Below are 22,841 nucleotides of genomic sequence, written 5' to 3' on the forward strand. Positions count from 1 at the left end.
TAACCCCAGTGTGAGTAGGCCATTTAATGAAACTATATGTAATATACTTTTTTTAATGTAAAATATAACTCCAAAAAAGTACAACGAACTAAATTTTATATTGTTGAAATGATTATATTATGTTTTCTAATACAACATTTGTTATTATGTACTTAAGTTTTAAGATATTATTTATTAACTGTCATGCATCACTAACAAAATGTGCGCATTAGTTTTTTTTTAATCAATCAGCGCAATATTTAATTTATGTAGCAAATTATAATTATTTTTTAATGAATTGCATATCTTAAGATCTATGGTATATTATCGAAATAAAATTTTTATGCCATGTTAGTTAAAAAATTTAACAACATTTGTCCATATTTTTATTGGTAGTAATATAAGAAATATATAATCATAATACAATTTTAGGAAAACACGATATTCCCTCTATAAGTTGACCACCGAAAAAAAAGAAAATGGACCACAAGTGGTCAATTTACTCTGTAGTATTTTTTTCAAAAAACCTCAATAGTTTTTGGTGTGGAAAAAGAGAGTGCGTCCCAAAAGTGCGAAAGTCAATAAGTGGAAAAAGAAAAGGCGTCTTCGTTTTTTTTCTTTTTCCACTAGTGATTTTTCTTTTCTTTTTTAATTCAGAATAATTTTTAGTTTCAATGGTTTGGAATTCATAATTCTCATCTTACAAATGTTTTGGAAAACAAAGAAATTCATATCTGTTTTATAGTATTGATATTAAAATTTTATGAAAAATAACTTTTTCTTATACTAATTATTTTAGTAATATTTTATGCGAGGTGAAGAAATCGCGACTAATAAAATGCCTAACGAATTCGTTAACTGGGACAGATCCCGAAATTTGGCTAATTTTTAGGGCTTAGGGAAGAATAAGCTATTTATTTTCAGTCATTAGTTGAAACTTTTCTGGATTACAAACATTAAAAACTTGATAACACACCCGTTTTTGCCGATCACGCTTTTACCATGACACTTTTCAGTCTACGCTCTTTCATATGTAAACATTAAAAGTTTAAAAACGTGACAAATTCTCACGTTGGCAATTATTTCTCGAAGCAATTCGATCCAATATTATTCAAGGTTATTAAACCTTTAAAATCCTCCTCTTTCAAAATTCCACGATTTGAATTTCTACTGGTTCACTTTTCTATAACCTTAATTGGCACAGACCATTATTTTTTTCTCTTCCTTTCTGGGGGGGATCGTGTTCTATCTTCTTTAGTTTCAAGTTGTTAGCCATCTGTCACTTATACTTCTAACAAATTGGTGTCCTTTTACTTACCCTTTTTTGTAGTTATTTCATATCCCTTTTTCTTTCGAACTGCTCACCAATGCGAATTTCATTCGTCATTGCAGTTTCGTAGAATAAGTAAGTAAATTATTTTCTTACTAAATTTTCCCCATAAAAGAATTTATTTTTTATTTAATGATATTTTGCGTAAGATAATCTTTACATACTATCGAGTATATAATGAGTTGTTTCTTTCATTATTTTTGAAACATCGAATGCTGTAATGATCAGAAATTAATAAAAATAGTAATGAAAAAAAAGAATAGTAATAATTTAAAGATGATATTTACAAATAATAGTTAATAATAATTTAATGAATAAACTAAAGATTATGGTTATATAACAGCCGACCCAATTCTGAGTTTACGACTATGAATGATCAACTTCGTAGACTTGTAATTTTGAGCTCAACCCAGAAAGCGAGGAAACTCCTGGATCAAGCATTGGGACAAACTAGCCTTCGTGGAGGACTTTTTGATGAAATTAACCCGCATTTGCTTAACATAAAGCGGTAAACCACTAATACCTCCCACGGTTTGCCCGACGACAAATGGTTCTAAACCGCTATTCGTCTACCACTGAGGATATTTTATGTCAGCACTTTGTACAATTAGAGCTAGAAGCAGAATTCGTACCAATCGGCCACCGCGGCTTTAAGATGGAGTTTATAATCATGGTGCAATATAGAATGAAATTTGTATTAACAATAGTGTTTGTTATAAAGGGAAGAAATAACCTCATTGTGAGGCGAATATATCCGGCGTATTAAAAAATTAATAATTTTGTTTTTATATACTGATCATGCTGTAATTTTCTGGTTGAAAATATCAAGTAATAAAGAAAAATCTTTCGTTTTGTATTGCTCATGCACAACTAAAGATTAAGAACATGCATTATAACTTTATTTTTCTCTGGCCAAGACGAGAACTCAAATTGATCGATGCTTTATTTTTTCATCTCGTATTACTTATCTTGCATTTTTATACCATATAATTTTACTACCAAAATTTATGTAGATATTTATTAATTTGAGTTCTGAAATATTAAATCAAAATTCCTCAATCAATATTTAATCATTTGGTCCCCTACCTTAATTTAATCCGTTTTTATCAATTTGTTTGTTTTATACCCGGCTCTGGCCTACGCTTCCTTACTGTTACTGGTTATAACTCTCTTATTTGTTATAATTTTAAGTGAAGGGGGTCTTAAATTGCTGTAGTGGATTTTAATATCAATATTTTTAAGCAATAACATATTTTGTATCTTAATCTTTGTTATAACTTTTAACCGCATCTCATAAACTATTGATCCTGGCCTATTTTCAATAAATTTTTTGATTCTTTAAGAAAATTCTAAGTTGACACTAAACGATTTCTATACAGTGACACAACCATAATCCAGTTGTGATCAATTTTAACTTTTTTGGTCGCCTCACAGCGCTGCTTTTTGTTAAAATTTACTTCAAAATTATTTACTTATTTATTGCTTGATTTTAAAGAGGTTTTCTCAATTATATTTGATTTCATTTTCTATTTATTAAACGCTTACTGTTATGCGCAAACCTTAATTTTTGGTCTTAGCGATCATAATACTTGTTTGGCTTATGACAACGGCAACGTGCTTGGTATCATTGAATGTAATTGTTAAAACCTACGCATGCTAAATATGTATGTATGCCATGCCGTATTTCGATCGTTTTAGCTACTACTACTCTTCTAAATAACTGCTTTAAATTTTTCTGTATTTTCGATCTGAACCCAAATTGAGGTTTAATGTCAGTACCACTGTACCAAATTTACAAAGATGAGAAATATAGGAAAAAATTAACGCGTGTTTTTATTTTTCTTATTATTTTTTTTTAAGACTTAACGAATTCTGAAACTGAAAATTATTAAACTAAAATCATTTTAAAAAATTAGAAAAAAATTATTTTTGTAGTATTGCACTAAAAGGTAAGAATTAAAACTTTGAAGGCAACTTATAAGTATCAAGTTGATATAGTCTGTTAATTTTCCAGTTATTATTTCTGCCATTTTCTGTTAAGTTTTTCTTGAAATGCAGTGTAAGACTTTCTATTAAATTTTAAAAAGAGCTTTCGTTAAAAAAAATTTTGAGAAATTCTTACAGCACATTTTAAGATAAAATGAAAATAAAATCTTGCAAATTTAAAGAGATTTTAAGTTAATTAAAAAAAATTAAATATCGACTCGATTCTTATGAGTAACATTCAATATTTTAGTTCTTACTTTTTCGTGCAGAACTGTGGAAAAGTTTTTTTTTTTTTTTTGGTGAATTATTTTTAAAATTTTATTGAATGTTTGTAAATTAATTTCTCTACAATGCATGGATAATTCATGAAATAAGACATAATAAATTGTAAGGACCCAGGATTAACCAAACTTCGTGTTTTTACTGAATATTTCAACTTTCGTTGAAAAAACTGTTTTATACTAATATTAAAAATTTCCAGATTTAATTCTGGTCAAAAGTATTGGCACACTGCGTTACCGTTGAAGTTTTACGGAACAAAAAAAATCTGATACAGCTTTATCTTAATAGTAAGATTTATTGTAAAATATCTGAATCATTGTAATTAATTAAATATTACTGTAAAAACTACGGTATAAAAATTTCCGGTAACGTGAATTTTGTTTTGAAATGGATTTTACAGATGCTGCACTTAGGACGCCAGTATTTTTTATAGTAATTTTATCTAGAATTTGTTACAGTGTTGTAACAGCGACACAATTATTGGCTCTTCATGCACTAAGACTCAAACTTAATGGTTCGAGAAGGTTTACCTAAAATATTCTAATTAATTAGTGCAGACGATATTTTAAGCTACAAAATCAGACACAGAACCATACTTTCTCTGAATAAACATACCCTTTTTCAATAAGATTCGGATTTCTGACCCCCAATTTATAGGGGGTAACCGCAATTTGGGAAATATGGTCCAAAGCTTGGACCCCTTAATGTTAATTTGCTTTTTTACTTATTTTGCTATATTTCGAAAACTTTTTATGCGAATTGAAAATTTCTTGCCCACAATTATAAAATTCGTTTGTCCAAAGATAATTCCATGCAAAAAAATAATTTTTGTTAATATTTATTATTTTTTATTTAATAATAATAAAAAATTGAATTGAAAAGTATAAAAATTTTTGCATCACATTAAAGTTTGTAAATTTACAAGGCAAAATGAAATTTAAGCGAAATCGGTAGAATAATTCCTGAGAAATTGAATTTTTAAAAAGTAGTTTATTTAAAATTCGGGGCCTTCGCAGTTTTTTTTTTAGAAAATAGTTTATTTTCTTATTAATAATTTGTGTTAAAAACCTGTTTTTTTCCCAACACCACTATTAAAATGAATGGTTTAAATATACCCAAATTCCTCCAAGTCGAAATTAATGGTGGGGGGGGGGGCTCATTTGCACCCCTTGCTTGCAGCCATTATCTATAGCAGAAATTTTTTTTGAGTATTTTACAAACTTTCAAGATAGGAAGGCTTGGACTTGTGCTGCAGAGAGTTTATAACTTATTGGTGCTACAGGAGTGTTTATAACTTATTGCTTTATGATTTTAAAGTAAAGTATTAATGTGCAAATTAAAATCGCCATGCCCTAGTAAATTATTGAAGAGAAAAAAGTATTCGGGGATAGATGGCGCCACCTATCACTTTATGCATCCTCCCATCGTCATCATCAACAGGTTGCGGATAATAAACAGAAAAAGAAATCTCATGAGGAAGTAACTTTTTTACGGCTAATCGTTGTAAGTAGCAAATCGTATATTATTTTGAGGTGTCATCGCTACAATTCAACAAATTATATACTTTAATTAGTCATTGATTTCGGAATTTCAATTAGTATAGTTAATTTTTCTTCTATCTTCCTCTTTTTATGACTGCAGAATATATTGCGTAATCACGTCAGACGTCACAGTTTTCTGGGCTTGTTCTATAGGAAGACCGTAAAGCGCGAATTGAAGGGATATCTCCATATAATTTGGTATTAAAATCATAAATTGTGTATATTATCCCAATAATTTAAAATTTCCCTGTGCATTTCTTGCTTTTTAAGTAATTAAGACATTTTTCTGAAGGTTCCTAAATGAGTTGAAGGCTAATAGTCAGTAAATTTTCTTGATGCACAATTTTTTTTTAATCTAATGAATACTGAATAATGTTCAATATAACTAAATAATAGCCATTATAATCTATAGTTGGGGGATATTATCATAACTACGGCAAGTTGGCGAAGAGTCGCCGAGGAAGGAAGATAATGTTTCTGGCGGAGGGAACCAGTTTTCCTCGGATCATGACGTTTACGCCTCTTCCTTCTCATTGGCTCAAATTCCCTGACTACTCCTTAGAACTTATCGGTTAAGATATATCAGTTATTAAGTAACCGGTTCCGATTTCTTGTTCTTAAATAACGTGTACAAAATATTAGTTCTTGAATAACGTACTCACGGTGTCAGTTCCTAAAGATAAAACAGACGTTTTGCAAACGTCTAATCTAAAGTTATTAATCCTTTTATTCTTTTTTTTTAAAAAAATCTGTTTGACTCAAAATTAATGAGATTACATTTGAATAATAGTTTTAAAAAGTCTTATAATGCACCACAGTTTCTTTTCTTTGTTTCTGAAATATAATTCATATTTGATTTAAACATTTTATTCATTTTTCAATAGGATGAAGATTTAAGAACTCTACATTTTTCAATACAAAATGCATTTAAGATGGATCTGAGGAAAACGTTTCTAAGAAAGCTTAGACATTTAAATGTTTTACTTTAACCTTATTTTTATTAATTTTTAATTAGGATGGAGATCTTATGGCAATTACCTAAAAAGTTTGCAATTTCAAATGTAACGAATTTTCTTATTCCAAATGCATAATAAAAATTCTTCAGAATGAAATACATATTGTTACGCTAATAATGAACTATAATAGATTTGAGAAATGAGTTAAGGAAGCACTTTATACATTCAAAAAAAAATTTGAATCACTTGTTTGCTTTTTCAGATGTATGATATTTTATTAAATCGTTTTTCGTCAAATTAAACATTTAATCAGAATTAATTTTCAATTATATGATAATTTTCAATTGGAAATATATATAAGACATTATTCACAAAGGAATCGATACTTTTACACAAATAATAAATTAAGATAGATCTCAAGGAATAGACCTGAGAAAGCAATTAATACATTTAAAGTGCTTTACTTTAACCTTATTATTTTATTCAGTTGTTTGCAGTTTCAAAAGTTATAAAAGTTTTAAAAAAATATTTATATATATTTCATTATCATACGCAGCACTTTACTTTAACATTATTTTATTCAAATGCAATTTCAAAAGTGATAAAGTACAAAAACCAAGTCTTATTTCATAATTATAAGCATGATTGCTTGCATCTTAAAAAATATCTGTAGTTGATTTATAGAGAAAATTACATTGTCAACAATGTCAACTTTCATCATAATTAACACTTAAACTCGGAAAAAAGTTGTTCGCAAGTATAATACTAGTTTCCATTGCACGTATTTCAATTATAAATTTGGAGTTTAATTTAAAAAAAATTATAACTTTAAACGCGATAAAAAGATTTTGTTAAAATTTAAATCAAATCAGTAAAAATAATATTTCATTTATCTATTTAATTATTTATTATTTTTTTTACTAAGAAATTGAAAATAAAAAACATTTCTGAGAGAACTCCAAACAAGTCAATACAATCAATGCATCAGAATACGTCATCAGGTCAATGCTCTTCACAGTCATAAAATTTTAAAATTAAATTCCTGCTTAGAGTTTCAGATTAAAACTAAAATTGAAAGATTTAATTAAAATTATTACTTAATATTGCAAAGAGAATTTTGTGTTTTAATATTTGTATTACATGATCTTATAAAAGCACAAAACCCATGATCTTATGAAAATTCTATCACATGATCTTATGAAAATTTGCAAAAAAATTCCCGAATCTTTTAATGAATATTTTTCAAATCTTATGCAATTCTGAAACTGCCGTAATATTTAAAATAAATAAATAAAAAAAAAAAAAAAGGAATTGAGTCCTATGTTTCGTTTTAAATGTAACCAAGTCGCTAATATGGTAATTATCATTGTTCCTGACATATATAACAGAAATTATTACTATCTCTAATTATTTTTTTCATTTTAATAAGATCATGTGCTAGAGGCGACGAGTATCATGCGTTACACCACGTCCCGTAAAAACGAATGAGCTTTCTTTTCACTAATGTTAAAAGTCATATTTGAAACATCTCGTAACATTAAAGATTTTTTAACAAAATAAAATAAATTAGTATCCACTTTTGTTAGACATATTCCAATAATCAAAAACTTCAAACAATAATATTTAATGACATATTAATCTTTTCTTTAAGAGACGAGTTTCATAAGAAACATTTCATTCACTTGTGTAACTTTTTTAAAATTCCTCTTGACCTTACATTTCTTTAAAGGAAATTTTAAGATGTTTTTTTCGTTAAAATAAATAAATGAATAAAATCTTCATAGTCAGCCGCTATTTTATAATAGATGGGGGGAGGAGCAGTTTTTTCTCAATTTTAGACAATGACGAAGGAGAGAGGAAGGTAAGTTTATTTATTTTTATAAAACATTTTTTATTTACCCATTTCTTAGAGAGATATTTGTTTATTATGATATTAAATATGTATTTAAGATTTTTATTCCCTGATGTATTTTTAACGTAACTTTTCCTTTTTTGCATTTTTAGAAAGCTGATATTGGGTAAAATAATGTGTTAAAATGATTTTTCCAAATTCGAAGCTATGAAGTTTAATGAGTTCGAATTTATTATTTTATTACCTGAAAATTGTTTGAACAGTATCTGATGTATCAAAGGCTCTAGGATGGAAATTATGTCTGACGATTCGTATGCATTGTGTATCCCCTGTAGCTTGTATTTTTAAAACTACCCATTTCAAAAATCAATATAATTTATTATTTTACACGTAATAAGCTTTCCAAAAAGAGTGGACAAAAAAATCTGAGAAAATTGTGCAGTACTTTCCCAAAAACCAGGCACATTTTAATTCAAAAAGAGAAGTCCGAATATATTCATTAACAAAGATATCAATACAAGAATGAGTCTTTTTATTTAGTATTTATGGCTCAACATCTTTATCAATAACACTGTTAGAAATGTTTTGTTATTCGTCTCAAGCTATTAAGTCAAAAATCTGAAGGAATATTTATTAAAAAAAAAAAAAAAAGAGTATGATTTTGCTTTTTAAATCGTGTATTAAATTATTATTTGCACCCGCAGTGATTAAATTGCATATCTTAAATGTGCCTCTCAAAACAGGGAAACTGCATCTTAGTACGAGTATTAATTTGTCCTACTAGTTTTTATTAATGAAATATATCTTTGCTGTTATACACTTTAAATTAAAATGAGCAATGATGTGTTAATAAACATTGAAAATACACAGTCCAGTCACATTAATGTAACCACCTGTCAAAATCCAGAATTACCACCTTTGGCAGAGCGAACCGCTGCGAGACATGCAGAAAGAGAGTCAATTAGGTTTCTGAAGGTGTTGACTGGGATGTTGAGCCATGCCGACTCCAGTGCCGTGGCCAGCTGCGCTAGATTACGCGGTTGAGGATCCATGGCGCGAACAACCCGATCGAGGTGGTCCCCCAGATTCTCGATTGGATTTAAATCCGGTGAGTTTGCTGGCCAGGGGAGTACGGTAAACTCATCCTGGTGCTCTTCGAGCCACGCACATACACTGCGAGCTGTATGATACCACGCATTGTCCTACTGGTAGATGCCATCATTCTGAGGAAAAATCATTCGCATGTAGGGGTGGACATGGTCCGCAAGGACAGATGCGTACTTGTGCTGATCCATCGTGCCTTCCACAATGATGAGTGCATCCAGTGAATGCCAGGAAAACATTCCCCAAACCATAATGCTCCCTCCTCCAGCCTGCAGCCTTCCGGCAATTGTTGCAGGATGTTTGCTTTCAGACGTTTCTCGCAGTATAAGCCAACGTCCATCTGTGCGATGTAGCATAAAACGTGATTCATCGGAAAAAGCCACCTGTTGCCATTCTGTGGGTGTCCAGTTACTGTACTGGAGTGCAAATTCCAGCCTTCGTCGCCGATTAACAGCAGTCAGCATAGGTGCATTAACCAGGCGTCTGCTGCGGAGGCCCATGCGCAGCAACGTTAGCTGAACAGTGGTTGAGGATACACTCTTGGTAGACCCTTGATTCATCTGGGTGGTCAGTTGCTCAACAGTTGCACGTCTATTCCCCTGAAAGCATCTCCATAGCCTTCGTTCGCCTCTGTCATCTATGGCCCGTGGTGCACCACATGTGTGTACGCCGCTTGTTTTGTATAGTGCCATTTTGCCATGCACGGTATACTTTTACCACGGCGGCACGCGAACAGTTCACAAAATCAGCCGTTTCCGAAATACTTCCACCATTGGCCCGAAAGCCTATAATCATGCCCTTTTGGACGTCGGATAAATCGCTACGTTTCTGCATTACGCCAACGATTGAAATGCTTTCAGATGCCTTAGGACATCCTATATATACAATTCACTGTAATGTGCTGTCACCTGCCTTCCGTGATCGGTTATTTCACGTTGAGGTCGAAAGTAGGTAGTGGTCACATTAATGTGACTGGACTGTGTATATGGATTAGCTATCTTATTAAATCTACAATATAGTAAGTAAAAATCCAATTTAATATGTATAAAAAAATTATTTAATATCTATGTATCGGGAAATTAAGCTTGTTTTTCTCTTGTTTTAATCTAGCCATGCAGTGTTATTGTAAGTTCCAAAAATCACAATCATATGTGATGCCTTCAACTAGCAAGCAACATTATTTATAAAAGGAGATTTTCGATTGCAATTGCTAAGAATACAAAAGAGGATCAATTTCTTGATTTCAGAGTTGTAAGAAAATGTAGCTGCACCACAACTAATAGCTAATTTTCTACAGAATTTTTTAACTTCTTATTTAAAATATTCTCGAGCAGCATGACAAATAAAAAAATTTGTTTCATTCCGCTTACGAGTAGTGTCTTACTTTCCACCCCTATTCTTATTATCAGGGGTGATTGTGAGCCCAATTAAAAAATCCTGAAAATTTCCTGAGTAAAATCATTAATGACGCATTTCAAAAAATTAATATCTTTATAAATTTAAATCATTGATATTTTCACAACGTGAAAGTCTACATAAATTATATGCAGCATAATTTAAATTAATAATTATGTATTTAGTTTACTTTTATCTCTAATCACATTTATTATTTTACCAGAAAAAATATTTACAAATGAAAGAGATGCCAAGAATAAATTCTAGTTCTAATATTTTTAAATAAAATATACAAGAATTTTTATACATAAATGTGATAGATGATTTCTGTAAACTTCTGGACTGTGGATTTCCTGATCGCGGATAGCGAAACATCTGGAAACCCGAATTTTTTCCGGAGCACATTCATCTCTGTATTATTTTAAATTTAAAAATGGAGAGGGAGGGGGGTTTAATTTAAATTGTTTATAAAGAGAGGCTTTAACTAAGCAAAGTATAATAAACAATAAGAGAAATTATGCTATGTTTACAGATAATTCGAATAGTCGAAAATAGTATTTTTTATTATTAAATAAAATGCAACTTGCAATTTATTTAAATCAGTAATTTTGACATGAAACTCAGGTTATATATCTTAATGATTATAATTTAACTCATCTCATTTGTAATCTTATATAATAATTATAAATTTAATTTTTAACAATCAACATTGAACTTTTAGTAATCTATTATCAACCAACAACCATTAATTCCAACGTCAGGGCTTTATTGCTAACATCCGCTGTAGCACTTTCGTCATGGTGCGGGGATTAGGTTCGCAAGTACCATATGATTAATGGATGGGAGGCCTTCTTGTGTGTTCATTGATAAGATTTCGTTTTGAAATAGTCAAATACTGTATAAATATAATACACCATTTCTTACAATATATTTAATAATTCCTTTAAAATGTTCATTATAAATGGCAAAATTTCCTATAATTTACATAGATTTAGCAAAATTTTTTTTCTCCATAAATGCTTATAAAAAGTAATGCTTGCATTAAGCTTTCATTTTTATTTAAAAATTCTATCATAAATTTTTTATTTCAAACTTTCTTCATAACCACTTATCATCCCACTAAAAATTAAGCAAGCCTAATAATATTGCGATCCAGTTGCAGACAATAGATTCAGACTTAAGGCATTTGATTTATATGTAAGCTTAAGTAACTTGAAATGTTAATATCAGACAGTTATATGGGTGATTCTTTGGAAACATGACAATTGGAAAAAATTTTTTTTTCAAATTTAAAATCTTCAAAATAATCATTTTTTTTGTATATTTATTTAGTTACATTTACTAATATCTTACAGACCTCAGTGTAGTTTATTGAAATTTGTTCAAGGAAAAATATTTAATTGGTGTAATCAAATAAATCTTCATATTGAGCAAAATTAGCTGCAAAAATTAAAAAAAAAAAAAAAGCTTTTCCTAAAGTTTATAAATACAAAAATCAAATAAGAGCTGGGTCATAGAGAGAATTTGTAATCTGACTCAACTAAATAACCTTTTCCTAACTTTTCAATAAATTCTGCATTCAAAATAATCATATCTATAAATCGGAATTGTAAAAAAATTAGCCCAACTCCGATTATGAAAATGATTTAGACGAATGTTTATAATCATGAGGATAGAAATATTACTTTTATTAATCTTACTACAATCGTTTAAATTATTACTTATTACAAAATTAATTTATAATCTTTAAACGTTTTTGAGCCTATTTTTTTTTACTAAAATCTTAAAAAAGTACACATAAAGCTATTGAGACTGAGGGACAATCTAGCTATTGATTTTCTGGAAACGGCAAAACGTTATGATTAAATGAAAATAAATGATATTAATTGCGAAAATATAAATCACCATTGAGATAAAAAAAAGGGGGGGGGGAGGGAACTTAAATAGAAAGAAAATTAGAAAGAGGAACGAAATGTTTCTGTTACTTTTATTATTTTTTGCAATTCATTCTATTTTCACCTTCAAGGCGATCTTTCAAAACTATTTCGTATTTTTACAAACTTTAATTCATGATTTGGACTATTTTAAAATTAATATTGTCTATGGAGCTGTAATTATTTCTAAAAGCATAAATACATTACAAATAATAAAGTTAACGAATATCTTTTAGATTGATAGGTTCATATTACTGACGCATAATTAAACATATTTTTTTTTTTTGTAAAATTACTTACTTTTTAAATAATTATATCCTAATACACTTTTATAATTAAAAATGTATTTATAATTATGATTTCATGACAATCCATGTTAACATTGCAACAATTTTCATAGCAAATAATACATACTTATAAATTATTTAATTAAATATTTAACAAATAAGGTATCCTTCAGCTCATAAAATTCCTAAGTCAAATTTATTAAGCTAAGTTCTAAAGGTAAAAATTAAATTTAATGTATCATGGTTAGTTTCCTTCAATATTTAAAGATTCAGCTTGGGCTAAGACATTTATTTGTTATGCGTGATTGTGCATTAATATTTTTTACAAATGCATGTCTTGAATCTAAGATTAAATGAAAATTTCAATACATTATAAGTCGGTGGTTGGCATTCTGAAAAATTCGGAGTCGAAAATTTCAACTACCAACTCTACAACTATGGTTCGAAAAATATGAAAAACTGTTTTAAAGATAAACTAAATATATAAAACGATTAATTGTAAAAAAATGTATTAAAAATTCCTGCATGGGTTTTTTAAAAAATGGTGAAGTAAATTCGAAGTATCCGCGCATTGTTAAGACTTTGTTAAATCGAAAAAATTAAATTTATTTTTGGAAAAAGCATAAATTTTTATAGAATAAACTTTATGATGAGAAGAAAGAAGAATTAAAATATCTAAAAAATATAATTGATAAAAAAAAATCCACCTTTTTATACTAAGAAATTTATTTGTAGTATACTCTATTAAGACGGTCAACTGTAATAGCATTTTTTCCCAATTTTTTTTATTATTAAAATCTTTCGCACATTTATCTCTCATTTCCTTTATGTTAGTCAATAACTATTTTAAAGTTGCTTAAAGTTAAAAAATTAAAAAGTTGAAAAAAACGCATAAAATTTTATTTTACTTGCTGCAGGGTTCCCACGGTTTGGAAAATTTTTCAAAGTGGTCGCAAATGTGGGATAAAACTAGATATTTTAAGCAGTTAAAAAATATTTAATTTAAAGGAAATATATATTGGTGGAAAAAATAACTCAAGAATCGAATTTACGAATGAAAGATAAATTTAAGCATTTTTCAGTTGTCTTGAAAATTTTTTAGCTATCACTCATTTATTTTTTCCAGTTTTTTTTTTTTAAGGCGCTTTATTTCGTATGTTTCTGGCGCAATTTTTTTTTTCTTATGTCGAGAAAGAGTTCAAGGTGCATAAATCCCCATGGCAGAAGTACCTTGAAATCTTGTATAATCTAACATCTGACATTGTAGGAGATTCAATTAATATAAAATTTAATAATAATCATTTATTAGAAAAATCTTAGTTGTATGGTGGAAATAATAATAATAAAAATAAGGTTGAAAAAATATAAATAATAAAAGAAATAAGAATAAAATATAATAAAACAAAGAGTAAGAAATAATAATAAAAGAATTCAAAATTTGACGTAATAACGTCGGACATTCGTTGATCATGAAATATCGATGCATTTCACTCAATGAGATAGATATGAATAACTCTGTATCAATTTGCCCTTTACAACACTATTCTTAATATGCTTGCAATAAATTTTACTTTTAAAGTTTTTTTTTTTTCAAAATTCGTTTTTTAAATTACTTTCAGATAGAAAAATTTAAATAAGAGAAGTTATTTCAAAAAATATAACACAATGAAAAACTTTAAAAAAAATACCATAAAGCTTCAAATTTAAACTACTGAGTTCCACACAAAATTTTCTCCACCCTCATCCAAAGAATTCGAAATTCCACATTTTTTATTAGATTTTACAATAATTACAAAGCATTTTATGTAACATAAATGCGAGTGAGTACAGTGTGGAATATTTTCAACTAAAGAAAATTTTGCAGATACTAGACTTAATAGTTTTTTTTTCTACACTTAATAGTCTATTTGGTTTTTTCAGCAGTCAACTTATACACCTGACATACCAAAAATTACAAGAGCACAATCAAAAATATAGCGGGTCGACTTATATACCGGTATATACAATATACAGAATTTTATATTTTTACAATTGGGTAAATTATGTTATAAATCTTCATTGTAGTCATTAAACTTATGGTTATAAAAATAACACTTGCTAAGATTAATTTAAATCATAAATGTATAGTTTAATATCATAAGAACAGAAGTTTCGAAATAGGCTATCTTACAGTGCGTGTAGATACGGTGATCAAAAAATGACGTTAATAAAGTGTGACAAAATAAAAATAATAAAGATTACAAGTGAAGCAGGATGCAATGAATACTATTTAAATATTTTAATCTAACAAAATCAACTTCTGGTGTCGACTTGCTAAGAAAAGAATTATTTACTGATTTGATAACAATAAAAAACACGGTATTTTTATCTGTTCCGCAAATAACCAAACAATTTGTCGATTCGGGAAAATATATTCAGCTTCAGTATTTTTCATTTCGGAAAAACAAAGAGTTTTGGAATTATTGGCTACATCTGAAGTTTAAGCACATCATAAATAAATGCTAATAATTAGGCTAATAATATGATAATAATTAAATGCTAATAATACGTAGCGGGTCCTAAAATTTGGCTGGGTCCAGTTATTCAAAACTAAACAGAAAAAAAGAAATCTAGGTGTATATATGTATAAACTACAGGCGCAACTTATGGACGATGGGAGCTACCTAAGGCATTTGCAGCTGTTAATGTTAAACCTTGTAATTTTCAGCTACACCTAGAAGATAAGAGGATTCCTAAGTCAAGCCCAGCAACCTTATCAAGTCGACCAAATTCGATTTCGTGAAGAATTTTGTAGTTAAAACTAACGCGTATTCGTGGGAGAAGAGAAAAACCGTCCATTGTTAGCCTGATGGTAAAGCAACTCAACCGGAGAGAAATTGAACATATTGCATCGTTACCAATAGATAATTTTATTCCGTTATGCTTCAGTTTTATGTAAGCACGAATAATAAAATTTCCCGAAATAAGTTCATTATGTCAAAGATTAATTTTTTTTTTAATATTATTTTATGGATGTGTCCTTCTTCTCAATCTTAATGTAACTTTCTGTATTATTGATTTTATTATTTGAATTCTTCAAAATAGAAAATTCGAAAGACTTCAATCTTCAAAGAAAGACAACCAGAAAATAAATAATTCAAATGTGAAAAACAAGAAGATTTTCCCCGACATCAGAATTTCTCAATTTAAATTGTGGGATTGATGAGAAAAATTTAGAGGAATCGTATTTCACCACTCTTAATGACTTTTTATCATTTATTTCTTTTATATTACATGTATAAAAGTAACAATTTAGAATTTCTTAAACTAAGAAACCTTATTCGAAAGTGAATAATAAAAAAGAATTTTTTTAAATTTTATTTTTCAGTTTCAGTTAATATGTAATAAAAATGGGTTAACGTCCACTGCAGATTGGTAAGCAACTATATCAATCGTCAACGACGATTAAGTGCACTATTTCCATCCTTTTTGATAAAAACCTTTAAGGTCGTAATCAGCTATATGGAATTAATAAATGAGAAGTCATAGAAGGGGAGAGGCGAATTCGTGAATGCAGGACTTTAAAACTAGTTTATTATATGAACCTTATTGACCCTGCCCAATATTTATTTCTGAGATCAATTTTTGAACTCAGAAATAAATATTAGGTTGGGTCAATTTTATTGAAGGCAAATGCATATAATTGATTTATTACATGGCAGTTCCTTCCTGGCACTCCCCCCCCCCCCGAGGCTGAAGTATTAATAAAATATCAGAATCTAGATTTCTGAAAAACCATGAAAAAAAGATTAAATGATTGAACCCATTAACCCCTTTCTATTGACACTAAATAAAACTTCTTTTTAATAATTAATTGAAGACTATAAGTGTTATTTATAGAATTCGAAACAGAAGTTAATACCGAGAAATTATTTGAGCGAAAAATATGTTGAAATGTTAATTATTAGGAGTTCAATAATTTTTAAGTTATTTAGTGCATCTGAAAATTAGTTCGTGGATATAAATGCATTAAATGTTTACATAAGGCGTTTTAAATTGTTACATGCGTAAAATTATTACATTTACAAAATCGGAGTTCCGTCGAAAAAAGTTGGATCATTTAGGGTTTCATAATCGAAAAAAATTTGGGAATCGCTGTCGTGATACATACATTTTTACTTGATGGAATGTTCTTATTATTAAAAAATGTAATTTATTTTGAATTTTATTCACCCTAATTATTGATGGAAGTTACTATTACGAAATAATTTAAGTTATAAAAAATTTAGTTAATAAGGAATATTTTTTTAGTCATGAAAGCATAACTTCAGTATTGCAATGGTAATAAATTTCCTTTAAGTCCCATTGAAGGGGGTGTGATAATTTCAGATTGCTCAGTTGAATAGGAAGAGAGCGGTCTTTTCTAGAAGATGAACTTTGACATTGATGAATTTTCCCCCCAGTGCAGCTGTGGGCTTAGGCTCCTCTAAGGCTGTGGGAGGAATGCCTTCTAAGAAAAAGATCACCCGATACTTTGTCAAGCTTCCCGCCGAACACGCCAAACTAACGTTTTGATTGGTTCGATAGAAAAGCGCGCACTTCTTTCTTTCAATATGGCTGTGTGGAAAGTTACACAAACTGTTTTTTTTGTAAGAGTTTTTATTTGAATTAATAATTGTCTAATTCGCAATAAATATAATTTTATTTTTTAATTTCAAACTTCTTTTTTTGTTAATTTAAGATTTGCTATTAAAAAATTACTGTTTATTTCCCCCCCTTCTCTTTCGGCTCGATGTTTATTCGTAAATGAAGTAAGTTTATTTCCCTGCCTGTATTTTAAAAATTTTATAGTGTATAATTTAGACGTAATGCATCTTTATTTTTTACTAATTATTGTTTCTTTAAAAAAGTAAATATAAATTTTAAAAGTAAATATAAAGTTAGTATGATTTTGCTTAAAATTTATGTTTAAAAAAAAAACACCATTTACTTTGCTTAATTTGTTTGAATAAGATCAAAATTGTATAGAGTATTATAATGTGTAAATATTGGAAGAAAAAGTATTATGTATTCAGTTTTAATAATTATAATTTAATATAATTCTTTAAAAAATTAAATATAAATTTAAAGTTAGTATGATTTTGCTTAAAATTTATGTTTTAGAAATCGATAACCATAAATTGAAATTTAATTAGAAATTTCTGAGGGAAAGTTTAAAACTATTTTTAAAAAATTAGTTTTGTTTTATTAAGAATGTTACCTGAAAAGCATAGTATTTAATATGCAATAAATATAAAAATTATTACGTTTGCCAAACTTTCCATTTAGAATTAACAGTTAAAGCTTAACAATTTTAAAATTGATTAGCCTATTTGAATAGAGTTTCCATAAGTAAGTGTTTATTTATGTTTATCTTTGATTTTCTATTTGTTAGCCTTGTTTCTTTAAAATCCAGATTTTTCACTCTTGAACTATGTTTACATTTTGCATGCGATTTTTTTTTCTATCTTCTGTACCTGTTATTTCAATTTTCTCCCCGTTCCTGATATCACGACGGTAACACCGTTCTTTTTTGGTCCTCTCCTCTTAGAGAGCGCCTTTTCTTTCCCCCATCTTCCCCCTTTCCGTCGTGATGTCATGATCGGGTTTCTCTTTTTCCTCCTACCCCTTGGCGGCCTATCTAAATAGGTCGCCAAAAAATTGGCGGCACTTGGCCTTGCCGTAGTTATGATAATCATCCCTATAGTTGAGATAAATTTGTATTTTGCTTCCTAAGAAAATATTTTACTATCTGTGCCTTCAGTTCCCCCCCCCCCCTTTATTTTAGTTTCGTTTTTCTGGCAAAAAATTAATATATATATATATATATATATATATATATATATATATATATATATATATATATATATATATATATATATATATATATATATATATTACTTTTAATCATATCCCAAAGTGAATATTTTCTTTTGATATTTTTATTACTGAACTTGTGCTAGTTTGTGAAACAATAGAAAATTTGATAATTAGGAATAATTTTATTATTCTTTGTAGCGAAAATAGAAATCAAAACAGCTCAAGTTGTGATAGTGGTGTAGAGTAAGTTTGTATTAATTTTTTACACTTTCTACTGCTTACTTTTATCAATAATAAAAATTAGTAGGTAAACTATTTATAATTGTAAATATTATAATTTGTAATTATTTGGTATGAATAAAATCTACCCAAAATTTTGCAACCCTCAGCTGTTTTACATTTTGGGGAAAACTACAGTGATATCAACTTAACTCTACACCCTTAATTTTCTGTGAAATTTTTATGCATCTTTTTGATATTTTTTTTGCTGTGGCATCTTACGAAAGAAATGCAATAAAAATGTTTCTAAGTTATATCAATCAATAAATTTTTAGCTATTGAATCTGTCTTAGTTTAATTTATTACAAGAACATAGACTTAAAAATAAAGTTAAAGCATTTAATAAATGTAAATAAAATTTAAAAAAAAAAATGATTATCAAAGCAAATTATGCATTAATGTTAGATTAGTATTGAATTTAAATGTAAGTTTCATATATAATAATTTATTGTATTGAAGAGATTAAAAATTTGATTCTAATAATGTATTATGTATTCTTTTTCTTTTCTCCCATGAATTCAACATTATTTTTTTGTATTTCACGAACTATTTATGTAGAGCCAAATATTATTTTTTAAAAAAAAAACAAACATTTTTTTTTTGAAAAAAGTGTAATTCTTTTCTGTAATTAATAAGTTTTTAGATTTATTAATTCTTTTCTTGAAAAGATATAACAGCGAAGAAATTACTCATTTGTGAAAAAAATTGATTTTTTTTATTGTCTTTCAAAATTACTAACAACTGTTTTTGTTTATTATTATCACAAAAATTTTATATTACACCAGTTCAATTGTAATAAAAACTATTTTCACAAAGAACTTTCTTCATAAAACAAAAAATAATTTTTCATATTTCGTACAATTTTCTGTATTGAAAAAATTTTAAATCATCAAGCATGCTTACTTAAAATAAAGTGTTTGGATAATAGATAATTTATTTTTCTCTTTTAAACTTTTTGAAAATAGATTGAGCTGATTTTGAAATCAAAGGTGCTAAATTTTTAATTCCATATTAATTTGAAGAAAAAAAAATTGCATATATTTTGATTGATGTGAGTAAGCAGTGCTAAATTAGTAAAAAGAGAGTATCTCACACATTTACCAGCAAACACTTGAGTTGTGGAAGTCTGGTTTGAAGTTAAGGAAATCTAGGATATTTCAGTATTGTGATCTTTTGCGACAACTATAACTGTCAAGGCAACAAATGGACTTTAATCTTGCAATTAAAAAAAAGAAAGAAACATGTTGAAGTTTGCCCAGAAGTGATTACGCGTTATATCCATCCAGTTGCTCCCTTTCTGTGATTTTTGTCTTTCTTTCTGTATCTCGCGGGCCGCTGTCTGGCAGTTGCTAAGACTTGGCAATTTTTCTGTCGCACATCAGAATATGGAAATCTTCCATAAAATCTATAGAAAAAAAAGAGAATGGATCTCCTACTTTTGAAAACTTTTTAAGAAACATAAGTAAATCTTAAAATGTCTTCTTGAATAATGTAAAAAAATATTTTACAAATTCATTTTAATTAATGACTTTGTTTGGAGATGTAAAGTTCGTGGCTGCGTACAGCTAGATACAAAGGGGTAAAAAATAAATTATATAAATATTATAGTGATGTCCCAAAGCATTATCCTGTTGTGTTATCCTTCTATTTGAGTGCTAAGTGTGTATTTAAAATTAGTAGCAATTAAGTTGTTAAAAAAAAGAATCTTGCATTGTTAGATTATTCTTTTAAATACTAGATTTTATTATCACTGCCATTTAACCCCTTCCTTCTCGCTCCCGTGAAAATGACGGGGTGAGATTTCGCCCGCTATTTCTCGCTCCCGTGATATTGATGGGCTGGCTGGAGTGTTCAGTAGTAACGTGCCAATAAGAATAAAACTAATTCATTTCTTTTGCCCAGAAAACATTTTATTTCTCATTTTACACACCTGATGGCAGTAACAGGATATTTTTAAGGTAATTGTAGATAGTTTATTTTAAACTAGTTGCAGCACTAATCAAATACGTAATACACAGAGCCGAATTATACCTTTCGTGGGCCCTAGGCATAGCCGTTTTTGGGCCCTCCCCTCTTTTCAAAATATATGCTAAAATTTTCTTGCATATTTTTTTTAACATTTTTATTAATATGGATTTTAATTTACAAATTTGTTTATCGAACTTTATCTGCAATACCGACATATTGCCGATATTGCTGTAGATATCGATAATATCATTATGATTAGTTCGATCGATAACAATGTTAAAGATAAACTTGTGAATACTTTTCCTAACGTTCACATTGCATTAAGAATATATTTGTCGATTCTTGGATCAAATGCAGAAGGAGAAAGATCTTTCTCCAGATTAAAATTGATAGAAAATTATTTGCGTTCAACAATGATCGTTTAGCATCGCTCGCACTTATGTCTATTGAATACGACATTTTGCGTAGTCTTGGAATTCGACAGCTAATACAAGATTTCGTTGAATCCAAAAATCGCGAAAAAGTAATATATTAGATCATAAGATTCTGCAAAATAATTTATTACCGAAAAATATTATATTTTTATATGTATCTTCATAATTTTGTGCAAAATACACTTGTTGTTTTTAAAGCTAAATTATTTTTGTCAAAAAATCTTTTTCTCCCAAGTTTTTCGTAGGCCCTCACATGCCTAGTGTGCCTATAGGTTAATCCGGCCCTGGTAATACAAATACAAAAGCCGAAAAAATAGGCACTTTTATGACCATTTTCTTGAAAATTAACCGATCATTAAGGGGTTAAAAGATATTGAAATGCCTTTGTGTTTTTTTTAATATTTTTTTTATCAACTTGAAAAATATTGTGAATTTGAATATGTAACAAAATAATAAGATTTTTGAATTTTATTTTCAGTTCTATTGCTGGTCGAAAAGTTAACAATTGGGAAGATAGTACAAATAATGTAAACGGAGTACAACCTGACATGAAATCTTTAGTTAACACAGAAGATGGGAGTGACTTGAGCCAATTATCCCCAGTGTTAACTTGCATCCGCACTTTGAACGGTTTGTAATAATTACTTTATATTTTACATTAAATTTTCTTATGTTAAAATCTATTTCAAACTTTATTAACTCATAGACCCAGATTTTTTGAGCTAATTTGCAACAGTTTCTTCATGAATCGAAATTTGTCTGCAACTCAAATGGAGGCTAATATTGTAAAAATAGGCTTATCCAAACTCATAGCAAAATTTTACATTGCAAATAATCAATAAAATTTGAATGCAAGAAATGTATGTTTAAATTTAATTCTATAATAATACTATGATGTAGTAAAACTGTAGTCAAAGCATCTGATCAACTAAAAGGTAATAAATTGATATGAAGTTATCCATAATACTTTAATAACTGAATAGTCTAATAATAATACTAAATAGTCTGAAATAAAACTTTTTCAGACAATTTATAGAAAATTTTGGCTTACCCAAACATACATGTAGTGAAATTCGTACATGTAACCATGGGATAAATAAAAAATATACATAAAAATTTATACTTTTTTTAAAAATTTAACTTGAAATTTAGACAATAAAACTTTCAGTGGGAAATGAAATCTATCAGGTCAGAATATTCTTAATAAAAATTAAAATGAGATTATGAGATTAATGAGAAAACTATATATCAATAACTGTATATCTGACTTCAGTTTAATTTTATTTGAAGAACTATCAAATTTTGACCATAAATTTTTAGAGTATGGCATTTGTAGGTTTAGATTTAATAGCATTAGAACCGAATGGGTCTATATTGTTCCAGACTCAAAAAGAACCAAGGTATATAAGAGTCTAATACAGATTGGGTATGACGTCCAATCTGTATACATACTATTTTTTTCCAAAATGTGTTATTTTTTATGGCATAATGAGATTTTTTCCCAATTCATTTGAGCAGTATTATTTTGCTTTTCTAGGATCTGGATTTATACTAGAAGAGGAACGAACTAAATGTGTAAAAAGTTTATGCCTAAGTAAATTGAAGAATGAAGTGGAAATATCCAGAAAGGTATACTGCTAGCTCAATTTCATATCGATTGTTTATGAATAATTATG

General features: G+C 28.3%; 1 protein-coding gene across 22 annotated transcripts in view; it reads left to right on the plus strand.

Annotated features, from left to right (window-relative positions):
* per (period circadian regulator) overlaps positions 1–22,841 on the plus strand; it is a 94,717-nt gene that overhangs the window by 35,453 nt on the left and 36,423 nt on the right. For 8 of the 22 annotated variants that reach the window (XR_015432622.1, XR_011637020.2, XR_011637023.2 and 5 more), the window contains 3 exons: positions 18,683–18,727; positions 21,644–21,795; positions 22,703–22,794. Coding sequence is in view for 8 of the 22 variants with exons in the window: in XM_087159724.1 (XP_087015850.1) it covers positions 18,683–18,727; positions 21,644–21,795; positions 22,703–22,794 (289 nt within the window). In the remaining 14 variants the exon portion in view is untranslated. Of the gene's footprint in view, positions 1–1,362; positions 1,385–4,756; positions 5,081–5,223; positions 5,388–17,185; positions 17,437–18,682; positions 18,728–21,643; positions 21,796–22,702; positions 22,795–22,841 lie in introns of those variants that run through there. The other 14 variants (XR_015432624.1, XR_015432625.1, XR_011637028.2 and 11 more) reach the window with 8 other exon arrangements.

The sequence above is a fragment of the Parasteatoda tepidariorum genome, chromosome 3, assembly GCF_982258835.1.
Source record: "Parasteatoda tepidariorum strain Cologne lab strain chromosome 3, Ptep-v5.0, whole genome shotgun sequence".
Classification (NCBI taxonomy): Eukaryota; Metazoa; Arthropoda; class Arachnida; order Araneae; family Theridiidae; genus Parasteatoda; species Parasteatoda tepidariorum.